The 22303-nt window shown below is 39.8% G+C and overlaps 1 protein-coding gene across 1 annotated transcript in view; it reads left to right on the top strand.

Moving 5' to 3' along the window:
• Positions 1–16911, top strand: part of KLHL20 (kelch like family member 20) — a 79300-nt gene extending 62389 nt beyond the window's left edge. Inside the window, exons 9-12 of the mRNA XM_061185697.1 lie at positions 10979–11112; positions 11785–11993; positions 12603–12709; positions 15672–16911. Of these exons, the coding sequence (XP_061041680.1) occupies positions 10979–11112; positions 11785–11993; positions 12603–12709; positions 15672–15756 (535 nt within the window). The 3' untranslated portion in view covers positions 15757–16911. The remainder of the gene's footprint in view (positions 1–10978; positions 11113–11784; positions 11994–12602; positions 12710–15671) is intronic.
• Positions 16912–22303: the final 5392 nt, after the last annotated feature.

Genomic DNA, 22303 nt, shown 5'->3' with positions numbered 1-22303 from the left:
GTTCAACTAATTTTTAAAGTGGGGGAAGAATGGGAAGAGATATGCAGAAAGAAATTTTAATTCTCAGGAATAGTGAAATGATAATATTGCTATTTTAAGACTGCTATGTGTATAATGTGGAATAAAGGAAATGAGTATGGGTTATTCTGATTCTGTCCTCTTCTGTGTCCTTGAAAACCAGGAAGATATGGAAGAATATGGATGTAAAATAGAAGAGTTTAAGTAAAACACCTTGTTGTCCTGAATTTGAGTTAAATTTTTCTTAAAAAAAAATTATATTCTAGCTCTGTCAACTGAAGAGGCCTAGAAATAATGACCAGCCAAGTCACTGAACATCTCCACTCCCTGACTGTCTTGAAATTCCATTTCCCACTAAAAGAAACCAGGGCTTCTTGGAGAAATGTCTGATTCCAGCTTTAGGACAGGGAATGTATAGATGAGCCTGGACCATCTTGTCATACCAGATAGCAAGCAAGCTATCAAAGACTACTAGATATCAAAAAGATTCAAGAGTCAATTTGAAGATGTTCCACTGACCAAAGATGACACAATTTTAACCTTAAAAGAGATAATAATTGTAATTGATTAAAATCCAATAAATATATTTAAATCTATGGGTTCCTGTTGATATTTTTAAAAAAAAACCCTAATTAGTTACCTTTGGAAGATCTTATTTATTATCTTAAAAACTAGTAAGCATATATCCAGGCTTTCTTTTACCAACCGTATCACATATGAATTGGGTAATAAAATAGTAGGAAACAGAGGCAGAGAGAGAGAGAGAGAGAAAGAAACAGAAGCAGAGAGAGAGTGAGAGAGGAGAGAGAAGGAGAGGCAAGGAGGGGGGGAGAGAGAGAGAGGATCCGTAGATAAGAGGATTGTTTCTTTTTAAAAAGTATTCCAGCAAAAGAAAATAAAGGATAGAATATCACCATATTGCAACACTCAGTAAATTAATGCACCTAGGAATTAATAACAGCTCCTAACACACCACCTTCTATAGTCTTGCCAAAGGGACCAAACGTGGTCTGATCTAACCTCTGAATCCAGCTGCCAGTTGGCAGAACAAACAGAGGACAGGCCAATGTGTAGAGCTGCACTATAAGTGTACAGTCGATCAAATCCATATTGTGGGAGAAGTTGCAGGTCAAATGCCCCAGGTTCTAAAACATGAATTCTGGGAGTGGGGGAGGGAGAAGGAGAATAGAGGAAAAACCTGTAGAAAAAAGGAGACTTTTTAAAAATATGAAAAAGTGGTCCAGTTGTTAAGACCCCGTGCTTCCATGGCAGGGGGCACGGGTTAGATCCCTGGTTGGGGAACTGAGATCCTGCGTGCTGCGTGGCACGACCAAAAAATAAAAAAATACAAAATAAGTAAATAAAAATACAAAAAAAAATTTAATAAGTAAGAGTAAGTGTCTAGGGATGCACACGCAGGTGATAAAACTATAAAGGAACGCAAGGAACTGATTACTGTAAAAGTCAGGATAATGGTTACCCTGCCTGGGGGAAGGATTTAAATTGGAAAGGGACACGTGGAAGGGCTTCCAGTGTGGCAGACAAAGTTATTTTTCTTGGCCTGGATGGTGGTTATAAGTAGACTTTCCTTGGGCTTCCCTGGTGGCGCAGTGGTTGAGAGTCTGCCTGCCAATGCAGGGGACACGGGTTTGAGCCCCGGTCTGGGAAGATCCCATATGCCGCGGAGCAACTAGGCCCGTGAGCCACAATTACTGAGCCTGCGCGTCTGGAGCCTGTGCTCCGCAACAAGAGAGGCCGCGATAATGAGAGGCCCGCGCACCGCGATGAAGAGTGGCCCCCGCTTGCCGCAACTAGAGAAAGCCCTCGCACAGAAACGAAGACCCAACACACCCATAAATAATAAATAAATAAATTAAAAAAAAAAAAAAAGTAGAGGAATTTAAAAAAAAAATAAATAAATAAGTAGACTTTCCTTATAATAACTTATTAAACTATACATTTGTTCTTGTGTGACTTTCTGTATCAATATTTTATTTTACAATAAAAGGGTTTAAATAGTTATGCAAAGGCTTTTGCTTCTAAGTAGAATGCAGTAAGTAGTGACAGCCATCATTCCCACTGCAACAACTAGGAAAAAATGACAAAGTACAAATATCATATTTTTAAAATCATCAGAGACATATAGAAGTAACAAGGACTAGATGAGCTAAGTGTCCACTGAAGAAAGAGCCCATCTTATGTGAGCTGAGATCATCAGCTATTTTCTTCCCAAAAACATTTGCCAAATTTTAACATGGGTTGAATACTGGACTTGGTCTAGGCAGAGGGGTTCTCCTGGAGGAGGATAAATCAGTGGAACTTTTGACAATCATGTAGGCTGGCATGACAGATTGGGTTCTGGAACATACTTTTGTTTTTCCCAGTGGGATGTTTGCTGAGTGCTGGGGTAGCACAGGAGAGTAGTAGACCAGGGTAAGTGAAATCTCATGCAATCTTACAGTGCTTAGAAGATAAAGTCCTACTATAGGGAGGGGCCTGCAACAAATACAAGACATCTCATCCTTGAGACATTTGAAAACAAAGGTGGACTGAGTCTAACTAAAGCTCAATTCCTTTTTTTTTTTTTAATATTTTTATTGGAGTATAGTTGATTTACAATGTTGTGTTAGTTTCAGATGTACAGCAAAGTGAATCTTTATACATATACATCTATCCACTCTTTTAGATTCTTTTCCCATATAGGCCATTACAGAGTATTGAATAGAGTTCCCTGTGCTATACAGTAGGTCCTTATTAGTTATCTGTTTTATGTATAGTAGTGTGTTTATGTCAATTCCAATCTCCCAATTTATCCCTCCCCCCAGCTTCCCCCTGGTAACCATAGGTTTATTTATTTTTTTCTTATTGGAGTAAAATTGCTTTACAATGTTGTGTTAGTTTCTGCTGTACAATGAAGTGAATCAGCTATATGTATACCTATATCCCCTCCCTCTTGGATCTCCCTCCCACCCCCACCCCCCATCCCACCCATCTAGGTCGTCACAGAGCACCGAGCTGAGCTCCCTGTGCTATACAGCAGGTTCCCACTAGCTATCTATTTTACACATGGTAATGTATTTATATGAAACCTAATCTCCCAATTCATCCCACCCTCCCCTTCCCCTGCTGTGTCCACATGTCTGTTCTCTATGTCTACATCTCTATTCCTGCCCTACAAATAGGTTCATCTGTACCATTTTTCTAGATTCCACATATATGCATTTATATACGATACTTGTTTTTCTCTTTCTGACTTACTTCACTCTGTATAACAGAATCTAGGTCCATCCACATCTCTACAAATGACCCAATTTCATTCCTTTTTGTGGCTGAGTAATATTCCATTGTATATATGTACCACATCTTCTTTATCCATTCATCTATCGTTGGACATTTAGGTTGTTTCTGTGTCCTGGCTATTGTAAATAGTGCTGCAGTGAACACTGGGGTACATGTGTCCTTTTGAATTATGGTTTTCTCAGGGTATATGCCCAGTAGCAGGATTGCTGGGTCATATGGTAGTTCTATTTTTAGTTTTTTTAAGGAACCTCCATACTGTGTTCTCTATAGTGGCTGTATCAATTTACATTCCCACCAACAGTGGGAATGTAAAAGGGAATTTCCCTTTTCTCTACATCCTCTCCACCATTTATTGTGTGTAGATTTTTTGATGATGGCCATTCTGATGGTGTGAGGTGATACCTCATTGTAGTTTTGATTTGCATTTCTCTAATAATTAGTGATGTTGAGCATCTTTTCATGTGCCTCTTGGCCATCTGTATGTCTTCTTTGGAGAAATGTCTATTTAGGTCTTCTGCCCATTTTTTGATTGGGTTGTTTGTTTTTTTAATAGTGAGCTGCATGAGCTGTTTATATATTTTGGAGATTAATCCTTTGTCCATTGATTTGTTTGCAAGTATTTTCTCCCATTCAGAGGGTTGTCTTTTCGTCTTGTTTGTAGTTTCCTTTGCTTTGCAAAAGCTTTTAAGTTTCATTAGGTCCCATTTGTTTATTTTTGTTTTTATTTCCATTACTCTAGGAGGTGGATCAAAAAAGATCTTGCTGTGATTTATGTCAAAGAGTGTTCTTCCTATGTTTTCCTCTAAGAGTTTTATAGTGTCCGGTCTTACATTTAGATCTCTAATCCATTTTGAGTTTATTTTTGTGTATGGTGTTAGGGAGTGTTCTAATTTCATTCTTTTACATGTAGCTGTCCAGTTTTCCCAGCACCACTTATTGAAGAGGCTGTCTTTTCTCCATTGTACGTTCTTGCCTCCTTTGTTATAAATTACGTGACCATATGTGCATGGGTTTATCTCTGGGCTTTCTATCCTGAACCATTGATCTATATTTCTGTTTTTGTGCCAGTACTATACTGTCTTGATTACTGTAGCTTTGTAGTATAGTTTGAAGTTGGGGAGCCTGATTCCTCCAGCTCCATTTTTCTTTATCGAGATTGCTTTGGCTATTCAGGATCTTTTGTGTTTCCGTACACATTATAAAATTTTTTGTTCTAGTTCTGTGAAGAATGCCATTTGTAGTTTGATAGGGATTGCACTGAATCTGGAGATTGCTTTGGGTAGTATAGTCGTTTTCACAATATTGGTTCTTCCATCCAAGAACATGGTATATTTCTCCATCTGTTTACGTCATCTTTGATTTCTTTCATCAGTGTTTTATAGTTTTCTGAGTACAAGTCTTTCGCTTCCTTAGGCAGGTTTATTCCTAGGTATTTTATTCTTTTTGTTGCAATGGTAAATGGGATTGTTTCCTTAATTTCTCTTTCTGATTTTTTATTGTTAGTGTATAGGAATGCCAGAGATTTCTGTGCATTAATTTTGTATCCTGCAACCTTACCAAATTCATTGAACTCCAGTAGTTTTCTGGTGGCATCTTTAGGATTTTCTATGTATACTACCATGTCATCTGCAAACAGTGACAGTTTTACTTCTTCTTTTCCAATTTGTATTCCTTTTGTTTCTTTTTCTTCTCTGATTGCCATGGCTAGGACTTCTAAAACTATGTTGAATAAGAGTGGCGAGAGTGGACATCCTTGTCTTGTTCCTGATCTTAGTGGAAACGCTTTCAGTTTTTCACCATTGAGTATGATGTTTGCTGTGGGTTTGTCATATATGGCCTTTATCATGTTGAGGTAGGTTCCCTCTATTCCCATTTTCTGGAGAGTTTTTATCATAAATGGGTGTTGAATTTTGTCAAAAGCTTTTTCTGCATCTATTGAGGTGATCATATGGTTTTTATTCCGTAATTTGTTAATATGGTGTATCACATTGATTGATTTGCGTATATTGAAGAATCCTTGCATTCTTGGGATAAATCCCACTTGATCATGGTGTATGATCCTTTTAATGTGTTGTTGGATTCTGTTTGCTAGTATTTTGTTCAGGATTTTTGCATCTATGTTCATCAGTGATATTGGTCTGTTATCTTCTTTTTTTGTAGTATCTTTGTCTGGTTTTGGTGTCAGGGTGATGGTGGCTTTGTAGAACGAATTTTGGAGTACTCCCCCCTCTGCAATTTTTCGGAAGAGTTTGAGAAGGATCAGTGTTATCTCTTCTCTAAATGTTGGATAGAATTCGCCTGTGAAGCCATATGGTCCTGGACTTTTGTTTGTTGGAAACTTTTTAATTACAGTTTCAATTTCATTACTTGTGATAGGTCTGTTTATATTTTCTAGTTCTTCCTGGTTCAGTCTTAGAAAATTGTACTTTTCCAAGAATTTGTCCATTTCTTCATGGTTATCCATTTTATTGGCATATAGTCGTTTGTAGTAGTCTCTTATAATCCTTTGTATTTCTGTGGTGTCAGTTGTGATTTCTCCTTTTTCATTTCTAATGTTATTGATTTGAGTCCTCTCCCTGTTTTTTTCTTGATGAGTCTGGCTAAAGGTTTATCGACTTTGTTTATCTTCTCAACCAACTTTTAGTTTTATTGATCTTTGCTATTTTATTTGTTTCTATTTCGTTTATTTCTGTTAGAAAGAATAAAAAAATAAAAATATAGATGAAACAACAACCAGAAGGTAAAACAGAACCACAGTAGTAAAAAAGAGGGGAAAAAAAGTGGAAAAGGCCTTGGCTCTGGGGGGTGGGGTTTAGGTGGTGGGTGGGGCCTATGCTTAGGACCCACAGGGCCAGATAAGGCCCTGGGGGGGTGGGGGCTTAGGCTCAGTGCAGCAGGAGGGGCCCAGGAGTGCCTCTGGCTTTGGAGGGCGGAGGACCAGGTCCAGGACCCCAGCAGGCTCCCTGGGCCTGAGAGTGCAGGGGAAATGCTAGGCGAGTTCCCCCCAATCCTCCAATCCCTGGAGGGCCCCTCCCCGTTGGCCTCTCTTCTTCTTCCCCCTCCTCCCTCCTATGCCCCTAGGACCCACAGATCCGGAGGGGGCCCCAGAAGGCAGGGGACGAGACCAGGAAGCCCAACAGGCTTTCCAGGGGCAAGTGGGCAGGGGAAACGCCCTCTGTGCCTCCCCGATTCTTCAATCAAAGAGGGCTTCGGGGCTTCCCTGGTGGCGCAGTGGTTAAGAATCCGCCTGCCAATGCAGGGGACACGGGTTCAAGCCCTGGTCCGGGAAGATCCCACATGCCGCGAAGCAACTAAGCCCGTGCGCCACAACTAATGAGTCTGCGCTCTAGAGCCTGCGAGCCACAACTACTGAGCTCGTGTGCCACAACTACTGAAGCCCGTGAGCCTAGAGCCCATGCTTCGCAACAAGAGAAGCCACTGCAATGAGAAGCCCACGCACTACAAAGAGTAGCCCCCGCTCGCCGCAACTAGAGAAAGCCCGCATGCAGCAATGAAGACCCAACGCAGCCAATAATTAATTAATTTAAAAAAAAAAAAGAGGGCTCCTCCCCGTCCTCCTCTCCTCTTCTCCCCCTGCCTCCCTCCTATGACCCTAGGAGCAACATGGCCCGGAGGGGGCCTCAGAGGGCGGAGGACCCGGCCTGGGAGCCCTGCTGGCTTTCCGGGGCCCAATTGGGCAGGGGAAATGCTAGACTTCCTCCCCCCATCTCCAAGCCCCCCAAGGGTTCCTCCAGGTGTGGGGACCCCTTCCCCCTCCCAGCCACCCCTCAGGGGCGCTGGTCCTGTCTGGCCTCCACTTCTCATCCCCCCTTACTCCCCCCACATCCTACCCGGTCTCTCAGGGGTTCCTCCCATCTCCTTGGGCATTGAGGTCCCCCACCAGCGTCCGGCCGGTGCCCTAGTTGTGGGGAGATGTGAACTCCACATCCTCCCCTGCCGCCATCTTGACTCTGCCCCATAAGTTTATTTTCTACATCTGTAACTCTATTTCTGTTTTGTAGATAAGTCCATATGTAGCCTTTTTTTAGATTCCACATATAGGCGATATCATGATATTTGTCTTTCTCTGTCTGACTTACTTCCATCAGTATGACAATCTCCAGGTCCATCCATGTTGCTACAAATGGCATTATTTTGTTCTTTTTTATGGCTGAGTAATATTCCATTGTATATATGTACCACATCTGCTTTATCCATTCATCTATCATTGTACATTTAGGTTGTTTCCATGTCCTGGCTATTGTAAATAGTGCTGCAATGGACATTGGGGTGCATGTACCATTTTGAATTATGGTTTTCTCCAGATATATGCCCAGGACTGGGATTGCTGGATCATATGGTAGCTCTATTTTTAGTTTTTTAAGGAACCTCTGTACTTTCTCCATAGTGGCTGTACCAGTTTACATTCCCACCAACAGTGTAGGAGGGTTCCCTTTTCTCCACACCCTCTCCAGCATTTATTGTTGTAGATTTTTTGATGATGGCTATTCTGATGGTGTGAGGTGATACCTTATTGTAGTTTTGATTTGCATTTCTCTAATAATTAGTGATGTTGAGCATCTTGTCGTGTGCCTCTTGGCCATCTGTATGTCTTCTTTGAAGAAATGTCTATTTAGATCTTTCACCCATTTTTTGTTTGCGTTGTTTGTTTATTTGATATTGAGCTGCATGAGCTGTTTGTGTATTTTGGATATTTTCTCCCATTCTGAGGGTTGTCTTTTCGTTTTGTTTATAGTTTCCTGTGCAAAAGCTTTTAAGTTTAATTAGGTCCCATTTGTTTATATTTGTTTTTATTTTCTTTACTCTAGGAGGTGGATCAAAAAAGATCTTGCTGCGATTAATGTCAGAGAGTGTTCTGCCTAGGTTTTCCTCTAAGAGTTTTATAGTATCTGGCCTTACATTTAGGTCTTTAATCCATTTTGAGTTTATTTTTGTGTATGGTGTTAGGGTGTGTTCTAATTTCATTCTTTTACATGTAGCTGTCCAGTTTTCCCATCACCACTTATTGAAGAGACTGCCTTTTCTCCATTATATATTCTTGCCTCCTTTGTCATAGATTAGGTGACCACAGATGCATGGGTTTATCTCTGGACTTTCTATCCTGAACCATTGATCTATATTTCTGTTTTTGTGCCAGTACCATACTGTTTTGATTACTCTAGCTTTGTAGTATAGTTTGAAGTCAGGGAGTCTGATTCCTCCAGCTCCGTTTTTCTTTCTCAAGATTGCTTTGGCTATTCGTGGTCTTTTGTGTTTCCACACAAATTGTAAAATTTTTTGTTCTAGTTCTGTGAAAAATGCCATTGGTAATTTGATAGGAATTGCATTAAATCTGTGGATTGTAAAGCTTAATTCCTGATTGGATTGAGGTGTTCAACGTTTCACCGTGTCTGCCTAATATAAGAAAGAGTGAATGCATTGTTTGGGGCATAGGTGTTTTCAAGGGGGGGTATAATATCAATTTCAGTTTCTAGGATTCCATTATTTTATGATAATGCCCAGCATACAATAAAAAAATATATGAGACATATAAAGAAACAGAAAAACGTGGCCAATAATTGAGAGAAAAAGTAGACAACAGAAGCCGACTTATAGATAATCCATATTTGGAGTTGACAGAAGAAGACTTTAAAATAAGTATAATAAATACATTGACTAAAATAGAGGAAAAGATCAATGGGTAAAAAGTTGGAGAATTTTAATATAGGATTGGAATCTAAAAATAAGATGTACATTTCTACAATTGGAAAATATAGTATCTAAAATGAAGAACTCATTGAATGAGATTAAATAGAGTAGAAGTAGACTGGACACACAGCAGAAGACAGAGTTAGTAAACTCAAAGCCAGATTAATAGAAAATATCCAAACAGAAGAACAGAATGTAAAGAATAGACCATAAGCAACTCAGGGAACACAAATAGACTAACACATATGTAATTGGAGTCCCAGAAGGAAAATAGCAATAAGAGCAGAAGCAATATTTGAAGACAGAATATTTGGCTGAGAATTTTCTAAAAGTGATGAAAAATAAACTTTATTCAAAGTGCATGAACCTCAGGATACCTTTACTGACTAACCATAACCTTTCTCCAGGGCCTCCATTCTGCAGCACTTATATCTCTGCTTCTTTCATCTCTGTGAGTTACTACATTCTCAGAATTTGTTTGGAGGTTTTTCCTTAAGAATGTGCTCTGTCTCCCCCGCTTGCTTCTTAAGAACAAGGGCTATTTTTAGTATTATTTATTTTATATCCTGTAATATTGATATAGTTTGCTATATAATACTTAATATACTAACAGAATTTTTCACCTATGTAATAAAATGCCCAGCACAATTCCAAGTGATTTTTGTCATATTTATTTCTGAACACCAATAATTTATCAATCAGGGCTCAGTTTAAAAAAATGGAAGCCATATCAGCTATTTTAGTAAAGAGAATTTAACATTAAAAAATTGGCTAGCACATATTGAAGGGCTGAAAAAAAAAAAAAAAAGGACACTGAAGTAACTGTAGGAACCCTAGGTCTGGGAAGACAAGGAAAGAGATTAGAGTTATTAGAGCCTAGAAGCTTGGAGGAGAGGTCCCATAGAACTAGGACCATCAGCACCTGAGGAGAGGGTGCCCTGAACAGCTGTGACTCACATCTCCATGGAGGGTTATCTGCCTGGCTGGTTCTGGAAGGCTGTATTTTCCAAAGATGGTTACAATACCTGACATCTCACATGCTCTTCATACAATTTGACTTTGAAACTCTTCATTGAGAGATGAGGTCTCTGTTTGCTCCCCTCAAATTTGGGCTGGCTTATCAGTATGGTAGTAGCTCTATGTGACTTGCGAGGCTAGGTCATAAAAGGTGATACATCTTTCAGTTGTATCTCTTGGGGCACTCACCTTTGAAGCCTTGAGCTGTCTGAGGTTGCCATGCTGAGAGGAAGCCCAACTAGCCTACATGGAGAGACTACATGGAGAGACCCTGAGGCTACATGGAGACATGCCCAGCCAGCCCCCAGCTGCTTCAGCACCTGGCTGTTCCAGCTCCAGCCACAATTTGACAGCAATCACATGAGATACCTGAGCCAGAACTTCCCTGTGAAGCCCTTCCTAAATTCCTGATCCATGGAAACATAAGAATTAGTAAAATAATTATTGTGGAAAGTCACTGAGTTTTGGGGTGGTTTGTTACACAGCAGTAGATAACCAGAACACTGGTACTGTTATCTCAGGAGCTCAGAGGAGCTGCCTCACAGAGCTGTGACTGAAACCTCCAACAAGGCTAGCTTTGGAAGTGCCAGAAAAAGTCTAGAAACTGAAATTAACTGCTACTGTCAGAGTGAAAGGCCAATGTTGAGACAATATTGACAGGGTTGGCAAGCAAACAGAAAGTGTCTAGTCCTTCCTTTTGGCAGAATCTAGTAGAGAGCCAGCTTGGCAAAGGAGAAATGTAGTTTTCAGAGTTCTAGCCCCAGTGTCATAAGTCAGAATACTGATAACTATGTAAAATATGTTAGATTCTCTCTGTACATCTGACCTTAGCAAATCTATGTATCTAACATATCTTTAGCATAATTTCATACCTTATGGAAAAGGCTTCACTTAATAAAAACATGCATGCAGTCTTTGGTTTTTCTTACTGCAGGTATGATCCGAAGGAGAACAAGTGGACTCGGGTGGCTTCTATGAGTACTAGGAGACTAGGCGTGGCTGTGGCTGTGTTAGGAGGGTTCTTATACGCTGTAGGTGGCTCTGATGGGACATCTCCACTCAACACAGGTTAGTCCCTTCCAAAGTCAGTCTGGTTTCTCCAAAGCAATACATTTTTCTTAGGAGAGTCCCCTTACAAAAAGTATAAAAAGTCCATGTTATCCTATCATTTATTAAGAAAATTATTTTCCCTCTAGGAGAGTTCAACTGTTAGCTCTTCCTCAGCTCCTTCTGCAGTCATAGTCTACTAGTATATTCCCAAAGTATTTCTTTCTCCCTTCATTTCACAAATTGCTAGGAATTTATAACGAATAAAACAACTATTTTCTTACTATTTCCCTCCCCCCAACCATCTTTCCTTAAAAAACAAATAAAATCCTCTGTATTATAATCTAAAAATAAATAAAAACTTATAGTATAAACTGGTTTATAGTCTAATCCTGTCATTTAAAGATAAGGAGAGATGCCACAAGTCACCTAGCTAATGAGTCATATAGCCAGAACTAGAACTAGGTACCTTGACTCCAACACATGCCCTTTCCACCAACCATACCTAAAAGAAATCAGTCCCTAATGAGAATATAGTAGTATTGTCCAAAGGTAGATGATTCCTTCTCAGAAGCAAAAATCAGATTGCTTATTGAAAATATATGTTATCACAAAGCGAAGTAGCTATGAAGAAAACTAGAGGTGAAAGGAAATGATTGCATGGTCACTTACTGGTTTTTCTTTTCCCTGCAGTGGAGCGTTATAATCCTCAGGAAAACAGATGGCACACCATAGCCCCTATGGGGACCCGGAGGAAACACCTAGGCTGTGCAGTGTATCAGGATATGATCTATGCCGTAGGAGGTAGAGATGACACTACAGAGCTTAGCAGTGCTGAGAGATACAACCCCAGAACCAACCAGTGGTCTCCAGTGGTGGCTATGACATCCCGCCGTAGTGGAGTAAGTGCCCGGCTACTGAAAACTTTGAAAAGCAAAAGCACCAAGAGAGGGCTGTGCAGAAGAAGTCTGATCTGTAAAGTATAATACAATGGGACAGCGAGGAGATGCACTGTATGGGCAAAACAACCCCTGCCACTTTTGTACTGGAAAAAAAGTTAATTTCTTTTGATTACTATTATCTCAAGAAGTTAAATATCTTATATCCAATCATATCTTTAATTAGAGAATTATTTTTATGATTTATTTACTTTTATTGAAGTATAGTTGATGTATAATATTATGTTAATTTCTGCTGTACAGCAAAGTGATTCAGTTATACATATATACATTCTCTTTTAATATTCTTTTCCATTATGGTTTATCACAGGATACTGAATATAGTTCCCTCTGCTATACAGTAGGACCTTGTGGTTTATCCATTCTATATACAATAGTTTGCATCTTATGATTTATCTTGTAATCAGTTGCTTCTTTGAAAGGCATCTCCCTGTCTTATCTACTACCTTATCTAACTTCACTCGAATTCTTTGATATCTATTGGATATATGGATTCATCCATATCTAATGAGAGAGCAGTTTCTTCACAGCCACTGTGTTTTGGTCCCATAGGTTGGCCTGGCAGTAGTGAATGGACAGCTCATGGCTGTAGGAGGTTTTGATGGCACAACGTACTTGAAGACCATTGAAGTTTTTGATCCTGATGCCAATACATGGAGGTAACCTTTAAGCTATGTTGCAAATCACCTCACTGCTGACTTGAAAATCATGGGCTTGGGATAAAACATGACCATCAAAATCAAGATGGTCAGTACATTGAATTACCTCTTGCAGTACTTTGAAAAGGGCTCAAAGTTACCCATATTCAATGGCTTATTTTGACTTCAGTGCTCTAAAGTGGCTGACATCTTACAAAATTCCTCTCTTTGGTAACTGTCCAGTTTTATAATTAGAGATAGCAAAAACAGAAAAAACAATCTCCCGTCTAGCTCCGTCATGTTCAGCTGAGGAAACTAAAGCACTGAGAAATAAAGAGACCTGCCTAAGCAAGTTAGTGACAGAGTTAGAATTAGAACCTAGACCTTTGGCTGTCAATCTGTCATTGCAATTTTTATGCCCAGGAAAAACAAATTGCAGTTACCATTTTAAAAATAATACTTTATTACATTTTAAAACTGATTTTTTTCTCTTGAGTTTTAAAAATATTTAAATATGTCATTACTCTATTTTAAAGTCTAGTAAATTGTAACAGTCACTTTTAGCAAGGAGGCTACATCTTACTTAGGAGAATTTAAGTTAAGCTGTATTTATAGGCTTAATTTTACTTTGCTTTTCAATCCTTAATTTTCTAACAAATCCTTCCTAAATACTTAAGTAGTTCTTATAAATTCACATAAATCGGGTGACTCTTGCATTTATTTTAAATATTCAAAAACTTTTACAAATGTAGCAAAATTCTCTTAAACCTTTCAACTTAAAATCCTAAGTCTAAATCTTTGCTCAATCACACATTTTAAACTTGATTCACAAAACTAATCTGATAGATGCTCTAATATGCCAAAGTCTCTTAAACACTACAAGTTTAAAAGGTAAAATATATAGTTAATTCTCATTTTTTTTTTATTTTTATTTTTTTATTATTATTTTTTTTAATGCTATTCTTGTCTGCTTACATTCTTTTTATGTATGTATGTATGTATGTATGTATGGCTGTGTTGGGTCTTCGTTTCTGTGCAAGGGCTTTCTCTAGTTGTGGCAAGCGGGGGCCACTCTTCATCGTGGTGCGCGGGCCTCTCACTATCGCGGCCTCTCGTTGCCGAGCACAGGCTCCAGACGCGCAGGCTCAGTAATTGTGGCTCACGGGCCGAGTTGCTCCGCGCCATGTGGGATCTTCCCAGACCAGGGCTCGAACCCGCGTCCCCTGCATTGGCAGGCAGATTCTCAACCACTGCGCCACCAGGGAAGCCCAATTCTCATTTTTAATATAAAATATTAATAGTATGGGTTTGAGGTGCTTTATATCTATACTAATATCTATTTTAAATACTAGCTTTTAAAAAAAAAAACAGTTTTACCTTCTAAGCAGTTCTTTCTCAGTGAATTGGGCTTATTTGCCTAAACACGTCTGGGTAACCATCTCAGTGGTTGAGGTTGCACATAAACCACAGACATCAGTCTGGATATGATATCTGAGGCAGAAGACATTCTGAAAGATTTTTCTCATGACCATGAAAGATAAGTTGACGTCTTTTATAGTCACTTTTATATTCCAGAAGGGGCAGTCTCGTAGTCCATTCCTGCTGCATTCTGTGTATACATTTTCTAATTTTGAGCCTGTAACTATCCACCCAGATTTTTTTCATTAGTATATAAGATTCAACTAATGAATTTACTGGGTTCTTTTTATAGTCTTCATCTCTGGGAAAACCACAACTTTGACAGATATCTGAATGACATTCTTTGGATTCTGCATCTCTCTCATGCTCTGTATGGCTCAGTGGTCACAATACTAGTCAGACTAATCACACTGTAGCACTTTTTGCTTATACATCACATTTTCACAACCTTGTTCATGAAGTAAAGATTTACTGAGTGCTGTAGACCCTGGGGATACAAAAGTGAACACAACAAAATTCCCTGCCCGCCTGGAGCTGACATTACAATGAGGGAGATAGTGCCATACCAGGGGTGGAAGTGCTATGGCAAATAGCAGAGAGGCAGGGAGTCCAGGGAGGATTATCCGCTTTAAAAGGTGGCCCAGGGAGGCCCCACTGAAAAGGTAACATTTCAGCAAAACCTAATAGAGGTTAAGGGAAAGAGAATGGCAGGTTTTCATGAATAGGAGCCTGTCACTTGTGGTGTATTTTCTTCCATATACAGCTTTCTATTTTTAGTGGGAATCTGGGTAAGCATAATTTGGGAAGACAGCCAAGTTTATTTCTGCCACTTAATGACTATGATCCTATGTAAGGACTTGTTTCTCAGTAACTGTTACTAATATATGTTAGTAATATTTGACCAAGTAATATTCATGAAATTCTTAAGGACCATCTGTTGAGGGATTACTATATAAATTTTTGTAGTTACATGTCCCAAATTTAAAGCCAATTTAAAATCAATACTTACAGTTGACAGAGGATCTAATATTCTTTTCCATGGAGATCCTTAATTTTGAAGATGATCTTGTTCACATATCACAAACTAGATGCAGACTTTATTTAATCATATCCAGCTTTGTTCCATAAAGGGTTTGAGAAGACTTCTAAGAGTACATACAAAACAAAAGGATAGAAATAAATAATTGAAGTTTAGGCAAAAGCAAAATGTGGGTGGGAAAATATTATAGCCAGGGTCAAAATTAGACACAAAAATGTAGAATATGTGATTCTGTGTAATTGTTATAAGTCGGTCTAGATGTAGAGTTATAAAGTTACAAGGCAAAATGGATATGGTGCTCTCTTAAAACAGTGTCCTGTAAGTCAGAGAATTTCAGTCAATGTCTGAAATAATTCTGCTACTTGCCAGTGCTCAATTCCAGCTCCTACTCTTTGGAAGAGATGTATGAAGCTAAAAATATTAGTTGTGATACAAAACAAAGAATTGTGTTTTATTAACATCTACGTTATGGAAGAAATAGTGCTTTTTCTATTTAGAAATCTGATTGTGTTTCTTTCTTTGCAGGTTATATGGCGGGATGAATTACCGTCGGCTTGGAGGTGGTGTAGGAGTTATAAAAATGACACATTGTGAATCCCATATATGGTGAACATACAGAAGACAGTCATGCATATGCTCCTCTGTATTGTGGAGAGCTTTGACTTTGGAGCTTTGTACAGCTCTAGAAAACACTAAACAAATTTTATTCTTTGCCGGTGCCTCAACATGTGGAAATACAAATACATTGAAAGTACTTCACCTGCAAGACGCCACCTTTGCACAGTAATTTTCAGTTCTGTGCAGAAGAATATTTATTTTTGGTTTTAATTTATCATGGGATTTTTGTTGCTGGGTTTTTGGTTTTTTGTTTTTGTTTTGGGATTTAGCCTTCCTCCCACCAAAAGAGAAAAAAAGGAAAGACAAAAAAAAAAAAGACAAACATTTCAAGCAGTAAAACCTTATTTTTAAGATACTGATTAAGTTTGAAACTACTAATAAGGGAAGAGGTCTATATGGGATCTAGTTGTCAGTTCTAAGCACTCCATCCACAAGACTCCACTACTTACAGGGACTTACTTACCAGTGACAAAGATAGGTATGCAAGGTGTATTAGTTAGCCATCATTCTTGCACTAAGCACCAGAAGACTTGAAAATCTAAAAAACAAAACAAAGGAAACATCTCATTTAACTAGAACAATTCAAAAGGAACATTAAATCAGTAAGACCAGGACTCAGATGCCAAAGTTTTCATCAGTGGAAGCTCACATCTTGTTTCCTTCCTTATGGTCTTGTTTGCCACTATAAAGTCTTTTTTTCAAATATTTCCATAGAGTTCCTGCTAGATCTAGAGCTCTGCTCAGTGCCTCTACAAAAACAGTATATGATTCTCATATACTGTCTTGAGAATCCCCCAGTAGAATCACGTGTAACTCTGCAAGTTTTTGCTCAAAAATGTTACTGACTGAAGCAACTTTCCTTTCTATTTCCTATTGCTACTAAGGACCAGCAGGGAGAAATGTCCTCTCCCCAGCAGTGAATACTGTTATGCAATTTACACTTGATGCTCAGGCCTGCGGAAGCTGAGGCTTACCTGTAATCACAGCCTCCAAGGGAATGAATTCTTCAGTTCGTGTAATAGTATGCTAACGAGTATAAAATCAATTGAGGCATTTAATTAATAAAATCTTGGTTCTTTTATAAAAACTATATATCATTATCCTCATTCTATAAAGCCACTATTACCACTACTCTCAAATTGCACTTTCTGGTAAAAAGTTAACATTTTTAAGGAAAAAAAAGAATACAGATTTCAGTGGTTAAAGTGTTTTTGTTATTGTGATCATACACCAGTTTTTTTCAATGTATCTTACAGGAAAAGCTTTGAAAAAGACTTTAACCACAACCATAAGGAATAACCTTCTCCCTCCCCTCACTACAAAAATGTTTGGCAACATTTGTGTTTACATTTAAAGATCATTTGCACCTTTATAAGGAAAAAAAATAAATATTTGGTAAACAATTGTTTACATGCATCATTTATGCTTTTTTCTAGCATGTATAACTTTTTAAAATAAAGGTAGTACTTACCATAAAAAAATTTTGGTTAATGCTTCTTAATGCTTGTATCTTTGCTACTTAATTTAGATTTTCTGTTTCTATATCATTTACATTTCCTATTATAAAGTTATAAGTACTTACAACCTGAAGGAATAAAGGGATTGCCAGCTAGAATTATGAATTTTTATTATATATTTTATATAATAGTAGTATATTACCTAACCTCTAAACTTATTTTCTGGTGTGGGACTTGGAATCAAACGATTTTGAGCTAGAAGGGCTTTTAACAATCATCTGGTCCAGGGACTTCCCTGGTGGCACAGTGGTTAAGAATCCGCTTGCCAACACAGGGGACACGGGTTCGAGCCCTGGTCTGGGAAGATCCTGCATGCTGCAGAGCAACTAAGCCCGTGCGCCACAACTATTGAGCCTGCGCTCCAGAGCCTGTGAGCCACAACTACTGAGCCCATGTGCCTCAACTACTGAAGCCCGCATGCCTAGAGCCCGTGCTCCACAACAAGAGAAGCCACCGCAATGAGAAGCCTGCACGCCGCAACTAGAGAAAGCCCACGTGCAGCAACGAAGACCCAGCACAGACAAAAATAAATTAATTAAAAAATCATCATCATCATCATCATCATCATCATCAGGCTTCCCTGGTGGCGCAGTGGTTAAGAATCCTCCTGCCAATGCAGGGTACATGGGTTCAAGCCCTGGTCTGAGAAGATCCCACATGCCATGGAGCAATTAAGCCCATGTGCCACAACTACTGAACCTATGCTCTAGAGCCCTCGAGCCACAACTACTTGGTCCACGTTCCACAACTACTGAAGCCCACGTGCCTAGAGCCTGTGCTCCACAACAAGAGAAGCCACTGCAATGAGAAGCCCGTGCACCACAATGAAGAGTAACCCCCACTCACCGCAACTAGAGAAAGCCCACGCACAGCAACAAAGCCAATGCAGCAAAAAATAAATAAGTAAATAATTTTTTTTTTAAATGGCTAAATAAAATCATCATCATCATCTGGTCTAAACCCATTTATTGCTCTGCTTTAAGACTGAAAACCAAGTAAGTCCTGCCTAAGTGTAAATAGTCAATGATAGAACCAACATTTGAAATCAGTTCCCCAAACCCCTACTTCATTTCTCTTTCTATGCCACACAGCCAATGCAGAGCTACCTGAAACATGGCCTGGAACTAAATATACTAATAGACCTTAATTTTTTTTTTTTTTTTTTTTAATTTTAAACAAACTTTTTTTTTCTTTTTTTTTTTTTAATTATTAGCACCTTTAATTATTTATTTATTTATTTGGCTGTGTTGGGTCTTCGTTTCTGTGCGAGGGCTTCCTCCAGTTGCGGCAAGCGGGGGCCACTCTTCATCGCAGTGCGCGGGCCTCTCACTGTCACGGCCTCTCTTGTTGCAGAGCACAGGCTCCAGATGCGCAGGCTCAGTAGTTGTGGCTCACGGGCCTAGTTGCTCCGCAGCATGTGGGATCTTCCCAGACCAGGGCTCGAACCCATGTCCCCTGCATTAGCAGGCAGATTCTCAACCACTGTGCCACCAGGAAAGCCCAGACCTTAATTTTAAGGTCTGGTATGCAACATTGAAAAAGTATAAAAATTTTTATGAGATCGTTACGGTACTGCATCACTAACAGTCTTCAAGAAAAAATCACATATTTCCAAAGACTCTACTATTTCATATATTTGAAGAAAAGGAGGGGAATAGTAACAGGAACAAAATTCTAGGGATTAGACTTTCCATAAGCAGGGAAGTCCCCAGTGAGAGCAATTCACATGGCAGTGATTCAAGAGTAGAGACCCAGGAACTATAGCACTGGCCAAAGTGACCGTCGGAGTCTAAAGGGTCTTTTTTTTCCTTACACTGAAGGTGCTCCAGTTTTATTGAGTGAACTGTACTTATTCTATAAAAGACATTGGTGTAAAATAGAATATTTATTAACTTATTTGCATAGTGATTTCCACAACACTATGAAGTAAACTTGGGTTAGGTTGGTGGTTATCTTCATTTTATAAATAAGTAAATTGAAGTTTAGAAAAGTTAAAATGACATGGTAGACGCTGAACCTCAAATGCACATCCCCTGATTCCAAACCCATTCTTCTCTATAGTACTCTCCACGTTTCCATTTCTAATGTCACTGTTCCCCAGTTTTGTTCTCCAATATTTTACCTGCAAATATCTACATTGCAGAGACTAGTTCTTGACAACTGTGAAGTAGAAAAGGTCCCTCCTGAACAATATTTGAGTGAAAGTAGGGAAAAAGCATTTCAAACTTTATATTAGGAAACAGATGGGAAAAGAAAAAAAAATAGGATAAGGAAAGAAATAGAGGAGAGAAGAAGGAAGAGGCAAAAACAGACCAGTAAACCCAAATATCACTGGCTGGTTGTCTAAGTAGTTTGTGACACTGGCTCTGTAAATTGCTTTGAGGTCTCTGTACTGGAAGTGACTGATAAGAATAGTTCCTAGAGAAAACTCTTCAACTACAGTTGTCTTAAGGGTCCTTAACAATAGTAACCTTTAAGTTATTTAGTCATGGTTAGGAACTTTTAAATGTAGAAGACGGATGGTATTATACTAACATTAAATATTCAAGGTGTTCCAATAACTGTCAGTAACCTATTAATATCCCTATCCTAGAAAGTTAGAATATTTACTAAAGGGATTCTGAATTCCTAGGAAAAGAGGACATGTATCTTCAGTGTGAATTTAGATCAATATACATTTGGACTCCTACTAAACAGAAACAGTCCCTGCCTTCAAAAAGCTTACAGTTTCGAGTAGACCTTCAAGATGGCGGAGGAGTAAGACATGGAGATCACCTTCCTCCCCACAAATACATCAGAAATAACATCTACATATAGAACAACCCCCTACAGAACACCTACTGAATGCTAGCAGAAGACCTCAGTCTTCCCAAAAGGCAAGAAACTCCCCATGTACCTGGGTAGGGCAAAAGGAAAAAAAAAACAGAGACAAAAGAATAGGGATGGGACCTGCACCTTGGGAGGGAGCTGTGAAGGAGGAAAAGTTTCCACATACTAGGAAGCCCCTTCACTGGCAGAGACGGGGGGATGGGCGGGGGGGAAGCTTTGGAGCCACGAAGGAGAGTACAGCAACAGGGGTGCAGAGGGCAAAGCGGAGAGATCCCCGCACAGAGGATCGGTGCCGACCAGCACTCACCAGCCCGAGAGGCTTGTCTGCTCACCCGCCGGGGTGGGTGGGGGCTGGGAGCTGAGTCTGTGGCTTCGGAGGTCACATCCCAGGGAGAGGACTGGGGTTGGCTGTGTGAACACAGCCTGAAGGGAGCTAGTGTGCCACAGCTAGCTGGGAGGGAGTCCAGGAAAAAGTCTGGAACTGCCTAAGAGGCAAGAGACGATTGTTTCGGGGGGCACAAAGAGAGGGGATTCAGAGCACTACCTAAACGAGCTCCAGAGATTGGCACAAGCCACAGCTATCAGAACACACACCAGAGATGGGCATGAAATGCTAAGGCTGCTGCTGCAGCCACCAAGAAGCCTGTGTGCAAGCACAGGTCACTATCCACACCTCCCCTCCTGGAAGCCTGTGCAGCCCGCCACGGCCAGGGTCCCGTGATCCAGGGACAACTTCCCCAGGAGAACACACAGCACACCTCAGGCTGTTGCAACGTCACACCAGCCTCTGCCACCGCAGGCTCGCCCCACATTCTGTACCCCTCCCTCCCCCTGGCCTGAGTGAGCCAGAGCCCCCGAATCAGCTGCTACTTTAATCCCGTCCTGTCTGAGCGAAGAACAGATGCCCTCAGGCGACATACATGCAGAGGCGGGGCCAAATCCAAAGCTGAACCCCAGGAGCTGTGCAAACAAAGAAGAGAAAGGGAAATTCCTCCCAGCAGCCTCAGGAGCAGCGGATTAAATCTCCACAATCTACTTGATGTACCCTGCATCTCTGGAATACCTGAATAGACAACGAATCATCCCAAAATTGAGGCGGTGGACCTTGGAAGCAACTGTAGACTTGGGGTTTGCTTTCTGCATCTAATTTGTTTCTGGTTTTATGTTTATCTTAGTTTAGTATTTAGAGTTTATTATCACTGGTAGATTTGTTTATTGATTTGGTTGCTCTCTTCCTTTTTTTTTAATATACAGATATATATTTTTTTCCTCCTTCTCTTTTTGTGAGTGTATATGTGTATGCTTCTTTGTGTGATCCTGTCTGTATAGCTTTGCTTTTACAATTCGTCCTGGGGTTGTCTGTCTGTTTTTTTTGTTTGTTTCTTTTTTAATATAGGTTTTAGCGCTTGTTATCATGGTGGATTTGTTTTTTGGTTACGCTGCTCTCTTCTTTCCTTCTTTCTTTTTTTATTACTTTTTAATTATTTTTATTCTTAATAATTTTTTTTACTTTTTATTTTAATAACTATATTTTATTTTATTTTATTTTGTTCTTTCTTTCTTTTTTTCTCCCTTTTCTTCTGAGCCATGTGACAGACAGGGTCTTCATGCTCTGGCCACGTGTCAGGCCTGAGCCTCTGAGGGGGGGAGCCCAATGCAGGACATTGGTCTACCAGAGTCCACCCGGCTCCATGTAATATCAAACAGCAAAAGCTCTCCCAGAGATCTCCATCTCAATGCTAAGACCCAGCTCCACTCAATGACCAGCAAGCTACAGTGCTGGACACCCTATGCCAAACAACTAGCAAGACAGGAACACAACCCCACCCATTAGCAGAGAGGCTGCTTAAAATCATAATAAGGTCACAGACACTCCAAAACACACCACCAGACGTGGTCCTGCCCACCAGAAAGACAAGATCCAGCCTCATCCACAAGAACACAGGCAGCAGTCCCCTCCACCTGGAAGCTTACACAACCCACTGAACCAACCTTAGCCACTGGGGGCAGACACCAGAAACAACGGGAACTACGAACCTGCAGCCTGTGAAAAGAAGACCCCAAACACAGTAAATTAAGTAAAATGAGAAGACAGAGAAACACACAACAGAAGAAGGAGCAAGGTAAAAACCCACCCGACCAAACAAATGAAGAGGAAATAGGCAGTCTACCTGAAAAAGAATTCAGAGTACT

This window comes from Eubalaena glacialis, chromosome 3 (assembly GCF_028564815.1).
Source record: "Eubalaena glacialis isolate mEubGla1 chromosome 3, mEubGla1.1.hap2.+ XY, whole genome shotgun sequence".
Taxonomy (NCBI): Eukaryota; Metazoa; Chordata; class Mammalia; order Artiodactyla; family Balaenidae; genus Eubalaena; species Eubalaena glacialis.
This window is presented reverse-complemented; position numbering and strand designations above follow the sequence as displayed.